The sequence below is a fragment of the Arvicanthis niloticus genome, chromosome 24 (assembly GCF_011762505.2).
Source record: "Arvicanthis niloticus isolate mArvNil1 chromosome 24, mArvNil1.pat.X, whole genome shotgun sequence".
NCBI classification, from domain to species: Eukaryota; Metazoa; Chordata; class Mammalia; order Rodentia; family Muridae; genus Arvicanthis; species Arvicanthis niloticus.
In genome coordinates, this window is record NC_133432.1 from 11765354 (window position 1) to 11787652 (window position 22299).

Sequence of the window (22299 nt, forward strand, 5' to 3'; positions counted from 1 at the left end):
TAGTGAACTTCAGGCTAGCCTGGGGTACATGAGACACTATTGATAGATAGATAGATAGATAGATAGATAGATAGATAGATAGATAGATAGAGGCAAGATGCAGGACTTGGCACATAGTGGGTACACAGAAAATGTCGCCCCTTGTGGGGATTATTTTCATGTTATTCAAAGTGACCTCATACTGTCCCGGATGGCTTCACTTGGGCAACAGAAAAGAAAATCCAGGCATCTGGACTCAGATAGGGACAGGAACACCTGAAATTCTAACCCACTTAAAAAGAGCCCCTTTCCTCAGAGACACAGCCAACAATGCAGGGTGAGGTTCTCAACAGACATATTCAATCACTTCAGCAGCTGAGTGAGCAGGAAGGCCCCTGAGAGTCAGCTGGGGAAACTGAGGCAGAGTCCTTGCTCACTGAGAGCTTTGGGTTCCACAATGGAAGTTCCAGATAGCAGAGCACAGTCTCACTTCTACAGTCTCACTAGTCCCCACACCCCATGCACTACCTGGCTTTCATCTGATTCTCTTCCGGGGAGGTGGGGGAAGAACAGGAATGAAGGCACCGTGTGGTATGAAGCTTAGGAGACACAAATAGCATTGGCTTGCCTCTGAAGATGCTGCCAGTGAGGTTTGGCTGCTGGGATGGAGACACGGCCTGCCTAGACCTCCGGGGCAGCCCTCCCCACTCCAGGAAGCCAGGGAGAAAATATTCCAGCTCAGCAAAGGTTTATTTTGCCAGCCCAAATTTGGTCTAGGATTCCTGGAAGCCTCTCAACTTTCCTTCCGGGGAAGCCAGGGGCTGCTGGGACTCCAGAGATTGCCAAACTGGAGCATCCCAGCACGGGTGCAGACAAGAAAAGCTTCTTGTTTCAAAACCTAAACCGTCCATCGGATGGCTACCATTTGCTGAATGTGTGTTATCACGTGCATATTTATTCACCAAAGAATGTCATCTCTATTTCGCACATGAGGATTCTGAGGCAGACTGGGCTCGGGGAGGTAAATTCTTGTGCTCTAGTTTCACCGATGAACTCCAGCCTCTCTAAGCCCAGAGAGTGTGTCCCTACACTGCGTCTACTTCGGCTGTCACAACATGATACCTGCCTGCCCTACGCCTGTTGCCAGCGTAACTCTAAGCAGCCGTTCTCAACCTGTGGGCTGTGTCCTCTCTGAGGGTCAAACAACACTTTCACAGGGGTTGCCTAAGACCATTGGAATATGCAGGTATTTACATTATGATTCATAACTGTAGAAAAATTATAGCCATGAAGTAGCAATGAAAACAACTTTATGGTTGGGGGGTCACCACAACATGAGGAACTGCGTTAAAGGCTCGAAGTGTCAGGAACACTGAGAATGATTGCTTAATAGCTTACTCTAGGGTGTGTTCCTGTATATTCTGCTTCACATATTGATAGGAAGCACAGTGTTGCTTTGATATGTATGTGTATACGTATACATCATATACATATACATATACATATACATATACATATACATATACATATACATATACATATACATATACATATACATATACATATATATATATATATAGTCATGATCAGGTAGGTGTCTTTGGTGTGTCTATCTCCTCATTGGGAACACTCAGCTCTTTTCACTCAGTCTGCATGGTCACTGTGCTGTGCTGTACGGTACCAAATGTCATTCCTCCTGTTCTGTTGTTTCCAACCATTAACCCTTTTTCCACCCCAGGCCCGCCCTTGAGCCTTGGCCTGGAATGCCAAATTCAGTCTCTTCTGTTCACTATCCCCTCTAACTCAATACTTCTAGAACTCTCCATGTAGCTCTCATCTGCTAAGGTGGCCAGTGTTCATGCCCACAACACAGTCTCCATGGTTGGCCTCTCTCTGCCTTGTCTCCAGACACAACTTCCCTCCTTCCACACACACCCAACATGAATATGCCCAACCCAGCCCATTCTGCCTTCTCTCCATCCTCCTCATCTTCTGTCAGGTTGCCACCTCATGCAACAAGAATTCTGAGTCCCGGGTGACCAAGAGTTTCCACCCCAGCACCGCCGCATGGCTTCAGGGGGAGGTGAAGCCATCCTACCCTATGCGCTCCTGTTCCATGGCCTCCATCTTCTCTGCCCGAGCAATCACCCGGTTGATAATCTCCTTCTCCTCATCTGTCAGTTCCTCCTGCTTCCTCTGCCTGTCGGTCTGTGCTCCAGGATGGACAGACCATCCTGCCTGCAGCCTGCAAGGCAAAGGAGAAGGCATAAGGCATGTCAGAAGTCCTAGTGGTCAGGACAGGGACCCAGGGATCTGCAAAACCAGGGCTGAACTTCTGCAGGGTTCTGAAGGATGCCCGTGAGCCCCAGCTGCTCTAGCTGAACAATGTATCAACATGTATCATTCCTTTATTCCTCTCTCCAGCATCTCAGTAAGTGCCCTGGGCCACACATGTGAAAGAGTTAGAAACCAAGATACTTCTAGAAAGACCCTTAAAAAATGTTTCCACCACTTCACACACATATATACACACAGCGGCAGGGGACAGAGTCAGGCCAGGTGGACTCCAGGGATGGCCTGACCCAAAGACATTTTGATTGGAATATATGGGATACATGTAGCTCATACTGGCCTCAAGCTCCCTATGTGACTGAGGAGGACCTTGAACCACTGATTCTCCTTGATTTACCTTCTAAGCACAGGGGTTATTGCTAGACACTGCCATCACAGCCGGTGGGAAGAAAAAGGTCATTGTAAATTTAAACAAGTTGTTAAGTAGGGTTGTAGGTGCATCTTTATGAGGATAAATTACTAGGTTTCTAGCCTTTAAAGGCTTGGAAACACTTGTGGTTCTACTCTGTGCATTTCCCCTGCCCCATCCCTTCTGAGACAGTGTCTCATATAGCCAGACTGGCCTTGAACAAGTTAAGCAGCAGAGGCTGACTGTGAACTCCTGACTCTCCTTGCCTCCAGCTCCCAAGTGCTGGGAAGCACCACCACACACAGTCTGTGTGGCCATAGGATCCACCCCTAGGTTTTACACAGGCTGGGCAAGCACTCCCTCAGCTGAGCTATGCCCCCAGCTGTGGGGAGCCAGCAGAAGGCAACTATCATCCTTGCAGCCATCTTGAGCCATATACCCTGACAAGACTTATTTACAATAGCCTACAACAGCTGAGCACACTCTGATAACATCTTGTTTTAGATACCCAGGATTTTCTCACACCCAGGGTGTATTAGACTTAAAGGTGTGATTTAGAGACAAGACTTGAGGTATGACTTAAAGGCGTGGCTTAGAAGTAAGACATATAAAAGGCGAGAGGCAGACAGAAGAAATTATTAGACACTCGAGACTTGGAAAGAGAACTATGATTAGACACTTGTACTTGGAAGAGTACTTGAGACTTGAGGCAGGTAACTTGGAACTTGGAAACAGACTAGCAACTGGAACTAGGATTAGGTGCTAGGAACTAGGGACTTAGAACTAGGGACTTGGAGAGAAGAAGAGAGACTGGAGAATAAATGGGATTGAATCACACTCTGTCTAGTTTCCATTCTTCACATCCGTCCTCACTCTCTCTCTTGCTGAACCCCGAACCATGGACTGGAGCAGCTTGGGGCAATGCAGGCTCTAACAGTTTAGCCCCCAAGGCTTTTGGCAGTGCAGATTCCAACACTGATAGAGTAGTCCTCGACATTTTTGGTCCCCAAACATGGGGTAGAGCAGTTCTCAACATTTTTGGCACCCAACGTGGGGCAGCTCAGGTCGCAACACCCAACCTCCTTCATCCCCCTTTAAAAAAGAAACACAGACAGAGCAGACATGACCAACTCCCCAAATTCAGTCCCCACAACATCCCTGCCCTCATCCCCATTTCCTGGTAAGAGGATGAGGTGGTGTGGAGGGGGGACCTGCTGGGAGCACTTCATGACACAGAGCTGAGATACCCCACCACCACCACCTACCACTCCAGCCTGGCAGCTTTCAAACTTTCCTTGTTATCTCAAAAATTCAGATTTGAGAAAACCCTGGAATTCAGAACACATGTGCCACCAGCTTGGGGTCACTTTAGCTCTGATGGTATGGGGGCCATGCAATTATTTTTTTACTTGGCAAAATCTAGTTTTCATCCTTTTCCTCCTCCTTCCTTCCTTCCTCTCTCTCTTTCTTTCCTCTTTCTCCTCTTTCTCCTCCTGCTCCTCCATTTTTTGTCTTAGTGGGTTATTTCTGAAGATCAGAGAAGTTATCGGAAAAGAAGCAGATGTTCCAGGCAGTCCTGTGAGGGAGGGAAGGAAATACGATCTGGAAACACAGGTGTGTCCTGGAGCAGGTGCCTCAGGTGATCCAGTGCCAGCATAGCTGAGATAGCTACAGTGGCACCAAATTAACAGTGAAACTCGGAACTACACATAAGTGACAGTCATGCACTTTGTGAACACACCAGATGTAGCCAGAACCAACTCTTTAAGATGCTTAATGTCTGTGAATTTCACCTTGATAATAAAAGACCAGCGTGCTTCCCTATTTTGTTGGGTTCATCCCAGACCCACGGCTGACAGTCCCTGCTCCCCAACCACTGAGTCTGAGCCACTCTGAGCTCTTTGCTCAACTTGATCACCCAAAGCCTGTTTCTGCCTCGGGACATTTGCCCTTGCCCAGCCCCTCCCATCAGGCACCAGGCCCCACCCACCAGGCCAGAGCCTTTCCCCTCCTCCAAATGCTGACATGGGAGCAACAACACACCATCTCCTGCTGCCCAGGCTCAAATTCTCCATCACATTCGTCTCTAGTTGAACCCATCCTTAAATAACGCTTTTGGTATCTGCTCATTCCCAGCCCCCATGAAGCTGCAGGGACCTAATCACTATTGTGCCCTGGCACTCAGATCAATGTCTGAGACACAGGCACACAGAGACCTTGACCAGAACCCTCTTTCTATTTGTACTCCACAGTTGGATTGAAGCGAGCCATGCTCCACCCGCAAGCTAGGCACCATGGGGAACTGTCCTAGAAGGTCCTAGGATCCTGGGAACACAAAGTCTGTGTTCACTTAGTCTCACCCAGGCTCTGGGGTATCCTAATATTGGCCAATTTCTTAGAAATTTTTGTAAGAGTCGAAGGAAAGATTCCTAAATGGAGAAAACCTTGGGTCCCTCCAGGCTGTGCCAAGATCTCAGAGGTGAACTGAGAGTGGGGGAAGGGAGGAGAGAGAGAGAGAGAGAGAGAGAGAGAGAGAGAGAGAGAGAGAGGAGAGAAGAGAGCCCAGCCTGAGGTATCTTCCCTCTACTTGAGAAGGACACAGAGGCTTCTGGCCCTTCTCGAAATGCCCAGCCATCTCTCAGGCCTGTGGGTTTCTGTGGGGATGGCTGTGTCTCTACCTGCCCAATCCTTTCTTTTTCCAACTGTCTCTCTTCCTTGATTGCTCCTGGGGTCCTGGTTTTAGTTGCTTTTCTTATCGGTGTGGTAGTTGACAAGAAGCAGCTTGAGAAAGGGCTCATTTAGGAAAGGATTCATGAGGAAGGGGGGGTCACGTGACATCCTGGGTCACATGGCATCCTCGGGAAATAGATATGAGCACTGACCACGCTCTCCCTTTTTTATGTGACCCTTTTGATGTGGGTTGATGGCGGCCCACATTTGGTACAGGTCTTTCCCATGGCAATTGGCTGAATCTCAAATTTCTCCACAGGAATGGATGCTCAGAATGTCTTCAGGATGATTCTAGATTTCTCTGTCAAGCTGACAATCAATACAAACCTCCACGATCCCACCTCCGTGTCTTTCCTCCCTTTACAAAGCAATTCCACTTTGAACACAGGAAACTTTCCTGACCTGGAGCCTAGTGCAGAGTCCCATGGACATGTTCTACAGTTCAGCTTGGTCCCAGGCACCTTCAATCAGTGCCTCCCTCCCTCCCTCCCTCCCACCACACAACCTGCTGGGCTCTGTGCAAACCAGGACCTCAAGCTGCTGCACAAATGTGATTTTCAGAGACACAAATGAACAGTGTCCCTCAGGACCCAAACAGGAAGACAGCCTCCCTCTGTAGATTGCAGGGAGCAAAAGGTGGCTGGAAACCACCACTCCCTCTGAATCTTCCTTCTATATCCTCTCTAGAATGCATAGTTGACACAGCTCAGCTGGTGTTTGGAAATGTTTTCATGAACCTCAGTGGGAGCCCATGGGCCTCCCATGGATTACATGGTTTCATTTGCAAAGCACGCACTGGGAAATGAGGCTTTTCAACCAAACCCCTTTACTCCCTGGGGACAGAAGGGCCCCCTGGGTTGTGAAGCCTAGCTGCACATGGGGGCCTTGGGACAACACAGTGGGGCCTCTACAACAGGATTCCAGTTAAGTGTCCTTAAAACCAGGATCCACTGCTAAGATCTCAGTTTGAGGATTTTGGTTTTTGTTGCTTACTTTCTAGACAGGGTCTCAGGCATCCGGGGATGGTCTTGAACTTTCTATGTAGTTGAGGCTTTCTGAGGCTTTCTGTGGGGATGACCTTGAATTCCCAATCCTCCTGCCTCCGTCTCCTGAGTGTTGAGTTACAGTGTGGCCGACCATATCCAGTATATGAGGTGCTGGGGCATCAAATCCAGGGTCTCCTGCGTGCCAGGCAAGCACCCTATCAAAGATCTTGCTAAAAGCCAATGCTGGGGACAGAAGCACTGCCATCCATGGGTCAAGTTACATACAGGATCATGTCCCATCCAGGGAGTGCCCTGGAGGGCCCATCCCACACCTGCCAGCTGCAGCCTCATAGAAAGCAGGTTTCCAGGTAACCCAGCTTAAGATTTAATGGCAAGAATTTGAGAATAGGGTGTTTGTTTCAGTGGGTTATTTACAGCTTAGAGAGAACAGGGATATCTGTAAATGGTGACACTGAATAAGATGCTGGCTGTAAGATGTTTTGTCACACGGCAGAAGCTAGCTGATACACACACTAGCAAAAAGAGAAAAGGTCAAGGAACCCACGGGACTCTCCCACTCACTTTACAGATTAGTGTTATTTTAAGTCGTGGCTGTATAAAGTTCACCGTGAATACTCTCGGCCATGAAAGGTCTTCACCCAGTGCTCTCAAATATTTAGCTCTTGAATAAAATATTATTCAAAGAAAACTCCACTGCTAATGGAAACAGAAAGATCACCACTACTGCATGTTCAGTTCCTGGATGTAGGACACTTGGGGGAAGGGACTGAAGATGGAAGCCAGAGACCGTATGGTGGGGAATTCGCAGAAACAGCCCCTCCCACATCTGTCCTTGAAAGCAGAAGGTCACTGCCACCAAAGCCTGCAGCAGGGGGCTCTAGACAACAGGAGACGGGTGACCCTATTGAAAATGCCACCCGTGTCTGTCCCTGAAACACACAGAGGACACCTCACCTCAGCTCAACCCACCTGCATTCATGTCATGCACACAATTGGCTGCCAGATGTCTCTATTAATACTCGATGACTCCCTTGAGGTATGGGTTGATGGAAGTGCTGTCGGGGTGCTGGGTCCTTCCTTCCTTCCCTCCCTCCCTCCTTTCCCTGGGATACCCACACTACCGATGTCTGAAGGGTATCTTTGCAGATCAGTGGGGAGATTTTAACGAAGGTACCAGGAAGGCTGCGCTGAGAGACATTTTCACCCATGATCTGCAAGGATCCTCTGCATGGACATCACCCTGATGACACCAAAGCGGATGCAGAGGGATGCCATGGTCACCACTGTCCTCAAAAGCAAGCCATATGCCCCCCCCACACACACACACACAGAGCGCCTCTGAAATTCTAAGCTTCTTCTTCACATGCTTATTCTGCCTGAAGCCACTTCCCATCTGGATTTGTCTCTCTTACAGGATGCCCAGTCCTTACCTGGCCTCCCACTTACACCCCTCTTCCTCTGGAAAGCTCCCCCATCACAGACCCAAGTCTGGACTACATAATATTCTTCATGGTCCCACAGTTATACGTTCTTTATATGGGAGAATGTATTCATTGAATATGGGTTGTTTGTAGCCGTCACTTATACTTGGGCTATGCATATGTCTCTGGTGCTTAACATAGCCAACAGTATACAGTAGGTACTTGGTAGTTTTCTAGCCCTAGCTGTCCTAGAACTCACTCTGTAGAACAGGCTGGATTTGAACTCACAGAGATCCTGCTCCGTCTGTTTCCTGAGTGCTGGGATTAAAGGCATGTGCCACCACCAACTGACAAAATTCTTTAATAAAGGAAGGAAAGAAGGAAAGAATAGAAAGAGAAGGGAAAAGAAAGAAGGAGGGAGGGAGGGACAGAGGGAAGGAGGGACAGAGGGAGGGAGGGATAGGAGAAACAGGGGGGCAAGGAGAGAGAACACTCTCTCCTTTTCCACCTTCATTGCCAGGAAGCTTCTGTGAGCTTTGAGACACTGTAGAGTCATGACCCTGTGATGTTCAATCTATGCTTTGTTTGCTTGTATTATTTAAGGGGCTGGAGAGATGACTCAACACCAACTGCTCTTGCAGAAACCAAGGCTCAGTCCCCAGCACCCAAATGGCTGCTCACCACCACCTATACCTCTAGTTTCAGGGGATCTAGCACCTTCTTTTCTGGCCTTCATATGTTCCTATATACACACGATGCACAGTCATGTAGTAAATACATATCAAGTTGTTATGTTAGCACACAAAGCAGTAGGTTTTGCTGTGGTGTTCCCAGTGATTATAACCTCACTGTCTTGACTCTCTTTCCGGCTGCCCTCCCTACCCCATCTTCCCTTCCGCTATCCCAGCATATGTCCTCCCTCAGCCTCCCTTCCCCCCACCCTCCACTCATCCCTAAACACCACCCCCAATGGTTCCCTTCCACTTTGTAGGACACATGCATATGCACTTCAGTCTAGATTCCATGTGTGAAAGGTTACACACCATCGTCCCCCTCAGTCAGGAAAGCTCACTCATCATTAATCTGACAGCTTGTCAGCTTCACTCCCTGACATGTCTGAATAACAATTCCATGGCTTTATAAAAAGCAAAGCTTGCCTGACCAGGGTCCCATCAGCCAACTATGCAGACCATTGAGTGCCCACATGCTCCCATTGAGCATGTGGGGAAACTGAGGCCCAGAGCAGAGAGAGAAGGCTGGGGTCCCCTGGGTTGTTGTTATCTCTGCCCAGCAATTCTTCAGAGGATCCTGAAGGAAAGATTATTTGAGCCTGAAATACTCACACCTGTTTCCTCCCTAGGATAGCCACCAACAGGAAGTCTAGGTAATTGACACTTCTACCTAACTGCTGGTGCTTTACAGTTTACATTTGAAGGCCCCACCCCCCTCTGATAGGGAAGGACAGGCAGAAGATACATAAGGTCATAGTGATGGTGAGTCTTAGCATCTCACCATTTAAGGGTGACAGTGACCTACTACAGTGTCTGCATGTGTCTGTCACTGAGGGTGGAGCTGCCTGGCAGCCCAACAATCTGTCATGCATCCTTATGAATCTGTTCCACACACAAATGCAATGAGTAAAGGCAGACCCTGGGAGCTGAGGATGCATCATACAGGAGTCAGGGTGACCTCCAGAAAGAGTCAGCTGGGAAGTGTGGCCTAGACCACCCAACAGTGCTGCCCTAACCGCTACAGCTTTGGTCTGAATTGTACTGGCTGGAGGTAAGGTTCTAGCAAACCTATAAGAGATGAACACAGGGCTGTCACCCAAGCTCCTAAACACTCCCCAGACTCGACCGCGGGCTTCCCTCAGGAACACATCTCATTTTTCCCATCTTTTACCCAGATGGGATTTCCTCCCTGGAAACACACACATTTTTTTTTTTTTACGTACATATGTAAAATTGGCTCATCCCCTTCTTTGCCAGCTCATCACAATCAGGAATCAAAATTCAACTTGTAGGGAAATGGAAATGGTGTGAAATACTTACTGTTCCTTGTCACTGAGGCATGCCAAGCAAGGAGAGAGAGAGAGAAAATAAGAGAGGTTAGCTAAGGATTCTCAGGGCCCTGAGGCAGCAGTTAAGCTGTGTACTTTAAAGGGGACCAGAGTTCAGTTCCCAGCACGCCTGTCAGCCTGCTCACAGCAGCCTGTAGCTCCAGCTCCACGAGAAGTACTGCCCTCTGCTGGTCACTGTGGGTACTTCACTCATACATGTATATACATACAGAGACATACACGTACACACATAATTAAAAATAAATCTTTTTTTTAATCTTGCAGTCACACCCACATTGTTCAGATATGATGTCATAGTTTAAATTCTGATGGCCTACTTTCAGTTTCTTCTTCTTCTTCTTCTTCTTCTTCTTCTTCTTCTTCTTCTCTCTCTCTCTCTCTCTCTCTCTCTCTCTCTCTCTCTGTCTCTCTCTCTCTCTGGTCATTTATATTTTATTCATTTGCAAGGTTTCAAATGTACCTCAGATGCCCTTAACTTCACAGCAATCCCCCTGCCTCAGCTTCCCAGGTGCTGGGATTACAGAGGTGCTCCTCTGTACACTGGATTTATTAAATGTCACATCCAAACCACAGCCACCTCTGGGTAGAATTACTAAATGGCATCTGTAAGTAGAGACCAAGCCGGGCAATTCACTAACAAACCTACACCAAGCAGCCCTCCTCCCCACTCCTCCTTCCTGGTTTTCTAGCTTGAGATAGAAGTTCATGTGAATGCACATAGCATACAGTCAAGGATGCCTTGAACCCCTAATCTTTCTGCCTCTACCTACTTGATGCTGGGGTCACAGGTGTGCACACACCGTGTTTATTCAGCTCTGAGAATTGAACCCAGGGCCTTGTGTATGCTGGGCAAGCACTCTACTGACTGAGCCACATGCCCAACCTGTTTATATATTTAAATGTTTTCATGTAACACTAAGGGAAGTCATCCAATAAAAGTCTGATCTTCCTCAACTTGGGCTGTGTGTACACAGAAGTACATATTTCAAAGAGTGGGGATCCTGTTCACAATTTCTGAACAGCAGACTATGTACTGCCCTATGCAGAGGTGAACGCCTGTTTGTTTTAGAAAGGAGACCTACATTTTGCAATAACAGGCAGGTGCAACCTGTCTTTGTACCTCAGTTTCCACTTCACATCCCTGGCACTGTCTGCCAGGCCAGCTGTCTAGATGCACCAGCATCTCTCTGAGCATCCTCACTGTGCTCCAGAAGGAACAGGTGCATGCGTTCTTTCCCACAATACACTGGGGCCTGCAGACAGGATTACTAGGTCCCAGGATGCTGAACTGGAAGGGGTTCTGAACATTGCAAAAGCAGGTATATTCTCTTTGGTTAAGCAACAGGTGATGAAGATTCCATTCTTCCTCACCCAGAAGAAGGTGTGAACATCATGTTCCCCCTGTGTCTAGCTGTGGTACAAAGCTCCACAGTGTGTGCTATGGCTGAAATTCTGCCATTATTTAATAGTGGCTGGAGGAAATGGAGCAGTGGGCAACAGGTGTGTTCAGAACACCACAATGCATCATGGGAGTACAGGGGTGGTTAATGAAGCCACATCTAGACTGCTAGAGTAATTTTGATTTTAATTGCCAGGCAAATTGTTTGGTTGCCTATCAAGGAAAGTAAATTCTGATGGATGAGATTTTAATTAACTGGTGCATCTTAAATAAAATAGTTTACCCTGTCTGTCCTCTAGGCAACTATTTATCTCTCAGAGACACACTTTTTGGAGAGTGGAATATTATCTATAAAGTAAGTTTATCCAAGACGATGTTGGGGGGAATGCTTGAGAAGGCATCCTGCTGAGAGCACACTCGGAGTTCTGTGGTGTCTATGAGAGAATACAATTCAGGGTACAAGGTAAGGCTGGAGGTAGACCAGGGGAACAGATGGAGGACTTTTAATTTCTTTATTATTTTTTTCATTTTATATGTATAGGTGTTTTGCCTGCATGTATGTTTGTGCACCACATACATGCCTGGCGCATGAGGTAGCCAGAAGAGGCCACCATGGCTCTCCTGAAAGTAGAGTTACAGATGGTTGTGAGTTGCCACATAGGTGCTGTGGATATAACTCAGGTCCCAGATGGAGGAATTTTGTTTTGGAACATATGGGTGGATCAAAAAACTCTTCCCAGTATTTAACCGAGTCTTAAACAAATCAATTAAATCCATTTTTTTTAAAGATGAGATTCCATGTAACCTATCTGGCTTCAGACTCCACCAGTAGCTGGGGATGAACTGAATTTATGATCTTCCTGTGCTAGGATTATAGCAATTCAAGCACAAGGGCCTCTTGCTTGGTGGGCTGTTTCTAACACCTGAGCTGTGCTTTTAATTGCAGAAATTAAAAAACAGGATTTTTCTTCAACTGATTCATTTCAAAACAAACAGACAAAACAGATTTCCACACAACATAAAATGTTTTCCCTCCTGAAGAGTTTGTTATGAAAAAGAAAACCTAAATCACAGACTCGGGGAAATTATAAAATTCTGTAACAGAGAAATTTAACCTGAATAGCAAGTTTAATGGAAAGAAGACAATTGCCTGCTATTAAAAAGCACACAAAGATGAGGGTAGAGAGATCCATGGTCAGGAGCACCAGGCTGCTCGAGAGCAGGGGACCAGGGTTCAGTTCCCAGAACTGACATGGAGACTCAAACATCTGGAACTCCAGGTCCAGGGTGCTCTTGCTCCCTCTTCTGGCAGCCATGGGCATTGCATCCATGTGTATGCAGCCACCACACAAACACATACAGTTCAACCAGGGCTACAGAGTGAGACCTTGTCTAAGAATAATATTAATTACAAATATTTATATTTATTGTTATTATGAATGATGTCACTGCAGGGGACAATCTGTGGGTCAGTAAACAGCAGACTTGGATGGTCAAGGCCTTCAGATAGTCTTATATAACAAGTGCTTAGCAATACGCTCACTCTTTGTAACTAACTAGAATGCCAACACAAACCACATTCAGAACTGGGGATATGCTGAGACATTCCTCTATGTGGTATTCACAGTACCCAGGGATAATAAGTCAATAGCGGAGAGTATCAACCTGTCATAATGTCATTTAAACATGATTGATTTTAAGTACTCATCATCATATGTGTTAGAAAGTGCAATTGTAAATCCACATCAATTAATTTTTTATTATGGCCACAGTCTGTAACTGGCTTGCAAAGGTCCTGAAATGGTACACAAATTATGAACAAGTGCCAAGGGAGATCACACTTCTGAGTCAGAAGAGATCGCTCGTGGGTAAAGTTACCATGAGATCAAAGATATGAAACAGAGACTCAAAGCTCATCAAAGACCTGGGCCACATTCATAACACACCTATAACATCAGCACTTAAGAAACTGAAGCAGGAGAATTGAGAGTTCAAGGCCAGCCTGGGCTAGGTAGTGAGATCCTGTCTCAAGACCACACAAGCAGACAAAAAACTGATCAAAAAGCAGGAGACTTAAAGGACCAGGAAAATACTAAAAATAATGAAAAGAAATCATCAGAAAAAAAAATACCTTAAAGTCCTGAAAATATGACAGAGTGGTTTAAAGAAAAGGTAGTGTGCCTTAAAATATCTCAAGCAGGGAATCTTAGGGAGGGTGAGACAGAGAACTAGGCATACTTACATTGTTTCATCTAATTATCTGGGTTTGCTAGAGTCTCCTTCAACTTGCAACATTTTTTCTTTTAATTGTCTGGTTTTGCTACAATCTAGACTAGGTAATCCTGGCAGTGTTTCTTTTATTTCTCTAGTTTTCCTGTAGCCTATAGCCAGGTGTAACAGTTTCTTTTGAAAATGGTCTCTTTCAACAGCCCATTTTCGCTACACTATAAAGGAGATGAGAACCACATTGTTTCAAAAAGAATAAATATAATTTATTCTTATAATTACCTTTTGCTTTCCTGGAAAGTGTAGTATCTACTACATGCTCTTGTGAAAGACAATCTCTTATTTAATAAAAGTGGATGAGTTATTAGTAAATCAAGTTTTAAAAAAAAGCAGCAATGGGGATATTGTGTAAATAAGGGGAAAGCAGTGATGGTATGATCAAGGACAGAAGTCACCTTATTTGAAAAATCTCTTCTGCATTTTTTTTTTAATTCTTTTTTGAGGGAGTGGAGTTGTAGAATATTTTTGAGATTGTATTTTAATTACATTTCTCCCTCATCTCTTCTCCCTCTAAACTCCTGCTTCCTTTTAAATTCATGACCTCTTTTTTCTTTCTTTCTTTTTTCTTTTCTTTTCTTTTTTTCTTTTCTTTCTTTCTTTTTTTTTTTTTTTTTTTTTTTTTTTTTTTTTTTTTTTTTTTTTTGGTTTTTGGAGACAGGGTTTCTCTGTATAGCCTTGGCTGTCCTAGAACTCACTCTATAGACTAGGCTGGCCTCGAACTCAGAAATCTGCCTGCCTCTGCCTCCCAAGTGCTGGGATTAAAGGCATGCACCACCACTGCCCCGCATGACGTCTTTTTTCATCAATTGTTATTGCTTGCACACACACAAACATGCACACACGTACATGCACACACGTACACAGCCAAAAACACAACCAGTTCAGTCCATATAATATCATATGTATATTTCCAGTGATAATCTTTAGTAACGGAAAACCAAATGGTGTGCTCTTCCCTGGGGAGGACCAACCTCCCCTACTCCTGGGTTTCCTCAGTTGCCTACAGTCCTTCGTGTAGGGTTGAGACTTCGTGGGCTTTGAACCAGCTCGGCATGTTTAGAAAGTCACAACCTATCAAAATGAGGGATTATGGAACCCAGTGCCCATGGATACATCTACAGAACACTCCCATACCTTGGGTTCAGGGAACATTGTGAAAGGGGACAGAGAGGCTATAAGAACCAGCGGAGCAGGCAGTTTTCTGTGAGATGGTTTCTCCTAGTGATGTCACAAGTTATACCCATAAGGGCTCACCAACATGGCTATGGAAACACGAACTGAACAAGGGTGATGCCAATAAAGATGCCAAACTGGACTGAGGGGAAAACCATCTCAACAAGAGGGAAACTATGCCTAGTATTGGAAACCTAGCCAATTACTCAGTACTAGTGAAATTACAGTTAGTTATTGGGGAGACTCCACTAGTTTGCTAAGCCAGCAGAATCTCTAGCAACCATCTATAAAGATTAACCCTTCTGCCCACAGATAAGTGTAGTCTTCACTCCTCATCACAGAAACTTCTCTTTGCAGCAAATGGAGATCATTACAGAAAACCCTTCTGTATTCTTTGAGCCAGCAGTGGCCATCAGCAAACAGTCCCCTATCCTCCACCCCTGTGACACATACTTCTGTGTCCTAAAAATAATCATGCCCCTAACTAGGAAACTCAACCTGATGGTGTCTTTAAAGTTCTGTCCAACAGAGCCACCACGCTGAGGCATAGAGGACAGAGGGGCTGTCTCTAACCAGTGCCCATGGAACTGGGTGGGTAACATAGACCTACCCATGGTAGTTTCCCTATTAGAGACACAATAAGGAATGGTAGGGAGTATGGAAAATTGAGACGCTTATACTATAGAAGCCACCATGGAGCTGGAAAGATAGGAAGCCAGCCCTGCAGGATAACTACTTCTCACACAAGTGTGAGGCCTGCAGTCCAGATCCAGAAAGCCAGGCATGGGAGACACCTTAATCTCAGCACTTGGGAGCCAGAGATGGGCTTCCCAACCAAGCTACCTAGACAGACTAGCAAGAACCAGTGAGCACTGAGTTGGGTAAGAGGCCCAGCCTCAATCAACATTGGGAATGATCAAGGAAGATATCCAGTGTCAAATAGGAGTCTCACATGCATGCACATACCTGTGTAGCCACATATGTATGCACAAAATGCACCCATGCATGCAACACATACATACATACACACACACACACACACACACACACACACACACAAACACACACACACACACACACACACACACACACACACACCTAGCCCAGGGAAGGGAACCAACTCATGGTTCTTCTTCTTTCTAGTGTAGACACTCGGGATTGCCCAGCTCAAAAGAGATTCTCCCAGGGCCACCCCGGACTTACTTTGACTGCAGTGGGCCATCACCAGGGTACATCCATCGGTTCACCACAGTGTCAGTCATGGCGGAAGGCTGGAACACCTGGAAAACAGTCACCCAAGATAGTTACCCAATCATCTGGCCACTCTTATCTCATGAACCCAACTGTAGGCCACACATGTGGAGACACAGGAGAGTAAGGGAGCTTGCACCAGCATCTCCATTGTCCATGTGGAAAACCTTCTATGCCTAAGGGGCAGTATCTCCTGAGGATCACAGACATCTAGTGCTTTCTGTTCATGGCTGGTACATGTCCCCATAGTGGTATTGTCAGGGGGAGTATTATGGACGTTAATGAGGTGATGGTCATTGAGGACTTGTCCTTGAAGAAGATTGAGGGACCTTGGTTCTGTGATCTCTGTTTCCTGGTCATGGTGTGAGTGGTTTGCTCTGGCATTAAGATGTGCCAGCCATGCCGAACGGTACTGTGATGGGGACACTCAGTCTTTGACATGTGTCTCCAGACTTATGAACACAAATTGACCTTTCTTCACTTCACACATAGCCAGTGACATGGCCTTTTGTTATGTGACTCAAGCCTCTCTGTATCTGCTTTGCCCCGGATCAATTTACCCTCCACACGTCGTCATCAGGATGCTGAAAAATACACATCACAGCTTGTCAAAGACCTCTACAGTCAGAAGCAGGGATGCCATTGGCATCTCCAGGGAAAAGTGAAGACCTCCTTCCCCACATGAATCTGATGTTCATAGCAGCACAGAGTGGAAGTGACCCCAAGTTCACCACCCCATGGGCAGCTGTTTGCCCTCAGTGATGACCTGATATGTACCATTTGGCCTCGGGAATGACTAGATAAGCCTGCTCATCCTGGGTGGCCCTTGAGGACACTGTGCTAAAAGAAAACAGCCACCCTTCAACTCTCCGCCCCTGCCAGTCTCTGCCCAAATGCCACCTCTTCCAAGAGGAGGCCTCCATTGGCCACACTAAACACCTCCCCTAACCCTCATTCTTCAGTTCAACATGGCATGTGATTTGTCTTCTTGCTGCCTGCATTTTTCTCTCTACCTAGGCAGTAAGAGCCATGAGTTCCAGACTCAGGGATGGGTTTGTCCAAGTGTAGCAACTCAGTACACAAGGGTCCAGCTGTATGGACCAACTGACTGGGCTGTGCATGGCAGGATCTCATGCCCCCAAACAAACATCTGCAGGTGACACAGACCCCATATGCTCAAAGCACTGTGCTCACTGTCTTGGTATTCTTTGTAATTTTTGAATAATGGATCGAGAAATTATTAGTTTACAATCAGCCTTGCATGTGGTTTATAGTTGGTGTCCAATAAATGCTCATATAGATCACAGAGGTTGGTGACGTGTGAAATATCAGAGCCTGCCTGCTGTCATAGCCTTGTGGACCCCTGGGCTACTCTACATAGTCAGACTGCCACTGTCCAAATCCCAGAACATCCCACTGTGGACCCCCTACCCTTCACCTCCCAGTCAGCATCCATTGCTAAGGACCAGTGAGTCCACATCCTAGAATCTTCTTGGGTCTTCTGTTGCTTGAAGATAAGTGGAAAAAAATAGTTCAAAGCTCATTTAAGAAAAGCCACAGCAGTGTCCAAAGTCACTCAGTGAGGCTGGACTGGCTTGGCATCTGTGCCACCTGCAGGTGTTCATGTGGAGTTTGAAACTATAGACAACCTCTGTGCCCTGCAGTCCTTCCTGCATTAACTTAGGCAGTCTAAGGGGATCCTGCACCCAGTATCTTGGATGGCATCCAGACACTTCTAATTCCACCTCTGTCCTTGTCTACCTCCCTTCCCTGACTCTGTTCAGCTTATCACTGCCGGTTCAATCTCCTGCACAAACCTGCTCAGACTCCTGGGGTTGGGGGGCAGGGGGCGGTGAAAGATGAAACCTAACAGGGGCTCAAACCAAAAAGGGAAACCACAGGAACAAAAGACATCCAAGCCAGATGTATATACGCTGCTTGTTTCTGTTTTTGTTTTTTAAGTAAAATTAAGCCAGAAATGAGGAGGCATTCAGACTGCGAGCATCTCTCATAAAACTGGAGGGGGGGGGCAGGGGAACCACAGACAAACGAACCAATACAACTCATGTAGGACTGGGGATGGCTCAGTCAGCAATGTGCTTGCCTCAAAAGCACAAGGGTCTGGGTTTGATCCACAGGACCCATGTAACAAAGCCACCGGGAGCTGCTGAGGAAAACAGAGACAGAGGGACGCCTTGAACTCACAGGCCAGATGATCTAGCTGATTTGGAGATCCCAGTGAGAGACCCTGTCTCCAAAAACAAGGTCTATGGCTCCCAGGGTTGTTCTCTGGCCTATATACATTCCTCTCCCCCTCTGTCTCCCCCTCCCCTCCTCCTCCTCTCCTTCCCATTCCCCTCCTCTTCTTAGTCTCCTCTTCACAGAACACCCACCCACTATCATTAAGAGTCTAACACTGGTCTAGGAGATACAGCATTTAAACACAAACTTTGAGTCCTCCCAGAGCCTGCCTTCAGGTGGGGAAAACCAAAACCATGCAGGCCAAGTCTGAAGTGTACCAGCTGCTGACAGCTGGGAGGAAATGGGATTGGATAGTTGGTTTTACACAGGGTCTCTCAGATCTATAATTTTTGACCCGTGTGAACAACTGGAGCAACTGGAACAGAGTATTTTAGACAGATGGCAAAGGAAGTGCAAAAGCCCTGGGGCAGGCAAGCACCTGGTGAGTTAGAGAAATAGGAGGGAAGTTGGGGGTGGGGGGATCGGAAAAGCAGAGTCCATCCACAGATGAATCTGGCTTCTTCACCCTCTGAATCTGACTGGCTATGAAATTTTCTGTGCCCAATAATACGTAGCAGGCCTGTCCAGTCAGGTGCTTGAAGATGCAAATGCTTTAGCGCTGGCTTCTTTCAGTTATATAAGGAGCACAGGCTAGCCCACTGGAAACATCACCCAGCCAAGTGAGCCCAGTCTGGCCTAGAGGAGACCTGCCCAGGTGAACGCAGGCTGATAGCTGACTTAGAGACTCTAAAGACAAATAATCGTGGTTGCTCTGAGCTGGTTTCTATCGGGGTGGTTTGTCACACAGCACAGACAGACTGATGGGATGGAAGTTGCTGGCTCAGATGCAACTCCCACGCCCAATTCCTGGATCCTTCTTTGAGCGACTCTGGCAAACTATGCCACTCTGAAATGAGTGCGTGGAAACTCCCACTCTGGGGTGCTCACCTCACAGGCTGCTGAAGGACTGTCTGGAAAAGGCTTGGAGTCAGGGAGCACGCTGGGTATTCCTGGTGCGCATTGAGAGAGGTGAAAATATTATAAGGGTGTTGTAGGTCTCAATGAAGGTGCAATACATACCTAGTGTGCACTGTGTGTGTGTGTGTGTGTGTGTGTGTGTGTGCCTGCGTGCACGCGTGCATGTCTGGTATGTGTCTGTCTCTGTTACATGTGAATGTGTCTGTGCGTGTCTGTATCTATATGTCTATTGTCTGTGTGTGTGTGTGCGCGCTTGCACGTGCATGCGCGTGTGTGTATGCACGCGTTCATATAAGTCAGGTAAACTTTAGGTGTCATTTCTCAGGAGCTGCCTACTGGTCTTTCTTTGGCACGGAACTTGCCAATTCAGCTAGGATGGCAGGTTAGCAATCCCCGAGGATCTGCCCGCCACCCTCCCTCCACTCTCCAGTTAAGGCCTATCTTTTTACATGAGTTCGGGGGGGGGGGGGAGGTCAAACTCAGGCCTTCATGCTTGTGTGGCAAACACTTTACTGACTGAGCCATCTTTCCAGTCCATATATATCTCTTATTTAGTCTTTTGTGGGGGAAGAGCACCCCAGCTTTCCTTCCAGATGGCTCCTTTCTCAGTATCCACCAGTTAAGGCTCAGATGGGGTTCACCCTAGTTCTATCCTTAGAGGCGGGCCTCAGGCCCACTTCTGGTCAGTCAGCTGTTGGTTCCAGTCCCTGGTCGGCTGTGATTGGCTTGGGATCAACACGTGATCCGAGCTGGGCCAATGGAAGCTCTGCTGGAATTCTGTAGGTGGTGATTTTCTGACAGCTTCTACCTCGCATGGGAAGCCTACTGCACAGCACTGGAGGAATGGTCCAGGGGGATGGTGAACAGGTAGGGTAGGAAGTGCTGGATCCAGCCATGCCTGAACCAATACTTGCCATTTTGACTATCATAAGCCAATGACATCCAATTTGAACTGAATTTTTGCCACTGTAACACTCCCACATTTGTTTCCTTGGGGGTCCCATGTCACTTTGCAGCAAACAGGGGTCCCAAAGGCAACCAAAGCTGGTGGGACCTGAAAAAAATGACACACTAGTCCTCACCCAGACCACAGTAAGTCCTCTGCCTGCCCGCTGGGCTCTGCTATCAGATGCATCCTCCCTGAAGCCTTCAGGGACCCTGCACTGGCAATTAAAATTCAGCGACAATAAACAACACTAATTAAAAGCAAAACTAAGCACTTAATAAGACAAATGAGGTGGCGGTATTAAAAGTTGGGATGAACAAGCTGGCATTAATTAAAACCAAAGACAAATGTCTTCCCCCTTTTAAAACCTGTGTGTGTGTGTGTGTGTGTGTGTGTGTGTGTGTGTGTGTGTTTCTAGAAAAGGTTTGAATTGTGCTGACATTCTAAATGACATGGGCAGACATGCTAGGACTGATGAATGAGGGTAAGGGGGGATAAGGAGGGTTCTCCCCATGAAAGTGATCGCTTGGCCTTGAAGTGGAAAAATGGGAAATACACCTCATAAAGGAGGAAGGGGAGGAAGAATGGGGGGGCACTAAAGCTCAGTGTCATAGGGGATGGGGGTGTTAGACAATGGGAGGTTTGGTGACTATGGATCCTGGGGTGGGAAGAATACAGGGTTGAAGACTGTTCTGCCATTTCTGAGTGAGGTCCCCTTGGGCACATTTCTTATCTCCTGTATCTCTGTTTCCTCACATGAAGACTAGGACCCATCTCGACCTGGAAACAAGAGAGTTCAGGGAGATAACGTACATGAGATCAAGACCAGGCATCCAACAGGGGCCGAGGATGACCCTGTTGTATCTCATGAATGCCGCCCATCTTATTTTTTTTCCTGTGTATGTATGTAGTATGCACTTGCATTTATATGTGCTTGCATGTTGGGGGTGGTATGCATGTGTGATTGGGGGTGCACTTGTACCTATGGAAGCCCAAAGTTGATATCAGGTATCCTGCCTTTAATTGTTGAGGTGAAGTCTCTTATTGAACCCAGAGCTTGCTGATTCTGGAATAGTCTCACTCGCCAGCTTGCCTTGAGGATGCAGGCAGCCACCATACCTGTCCACTCTTATGTGGGTTCTGGGGATGTGATATCTGGTCCTCACACGGTGAGCTTTTTGCTTACTGAATCCTCTTCTCCCTGGTCCTGCCTTAAACTTTTTACGATAGCATCTCTCACTAGCCTTGAGCTTGGCAAGTAGGCAAGATGCCTTGCATGCCAAAGATCTGCTTGGCTCCTCCTCCCTGGTGTTAAGTACCAGCATGTGCCCCCTTCCCTGCTTTTACACATTCATTTAGTAGATTGGGAAACTGAAGCCCAGACTGGCAAAGTCACTCATTCCCAAGACACACAGCCAGCACCCCGAACAAACAGGTTGTGTATCTGAAGTGAGACCATACTCCCATGTGCATGACTTACTGATGGCAGGGCAGAGGATCCTAGGCAGAAACTAAGACAGCCTCTTCTCTGTCCCCTCCTGGATCATGGTGTCCCTTGGGGCCCCGAGTCCACACACCTGAACACAGCCGGTAGAAGAAACACCACCAAACTTTCCGCTGCCCTGATAGTGCAGCCCACTTCCAGGTTACTCAGGAAGGCAGGATTTACCCTCCCCCTCTGGCAAAGATCAGGCCTGATTGCTGCATTAACTCATGTGCTCAGCAACATCCACCCAAACAGAAAAGCTGTGATTAGATTGGGTCTGTGTATCAGAACGAGTCATTTAGCTTAATGGCCTCTGTCCTGCTCTAAAAGGACTGGGCAGGCACTGGCTAATGTGAAGCCCTGACAACAGTGCATTATGAGAGACCACAAGTCCTCTGTCCTCTGTCCGGGCATGGAATGCTGAGTGGAGAGGGACATCCATTGCCTCACCCCCACCGGCAGTCCTGCTCTCCTCCCGAGAGGAGAATTTTGGTCGGCATCAGATCTCTTTCTCTATCAATGAGCTCTGTCACCCTGAAGCATTATTTTCTGTCGAGGAGAATAATAAACATATTGGAATCAGTTATTGACTTGTTATTCGAAGGCAGAACTAGCCGCATA

General features: G+C 46.9%; 1 protein-coding gene across 7 annotated transcripts in view; it reads right to left on the minus strand.

The window, feature by feature from the left end:
* The window catches only part of Rph3a (rabphilin 3A), a 73948-nt gene that overhangs the window by 32098 nt on the left and 19551 nt on the right, over positions 1 to 22299 (minus strand). For 4 of the 7 annotated variants that reach the window (XM_076922674.1, XM_076922669.1, XM_076922672.1 and 1 more), the window contains 3 exons: positions 15980 to 16056; positions 9890 to 9901; positions 2078 to 2224 (listed from right to left, as the gene is read on the minus strand). In XM_076922674.1, coding sequence (XP_076778789.1) covers positions 2078 to 2224; positions 9890 to 9901; positions 15980 to 16038 — 218 coding nt within the window. In that variant the 5' untranslated portion in view covers positions 16039 to 16056. Of the gene's footprint in view, positions 1 to 2077; positions 2225 to 9889; positions 9902 to 15968; positions 16057 to 19216; positions 19279 to 22299 lie in introns of all 7 variants that reach the window. The other 3 variants (XM_076922671.1, XM_076922673.1, XM_076922675.1) reach the window with 3 other exon arrangements.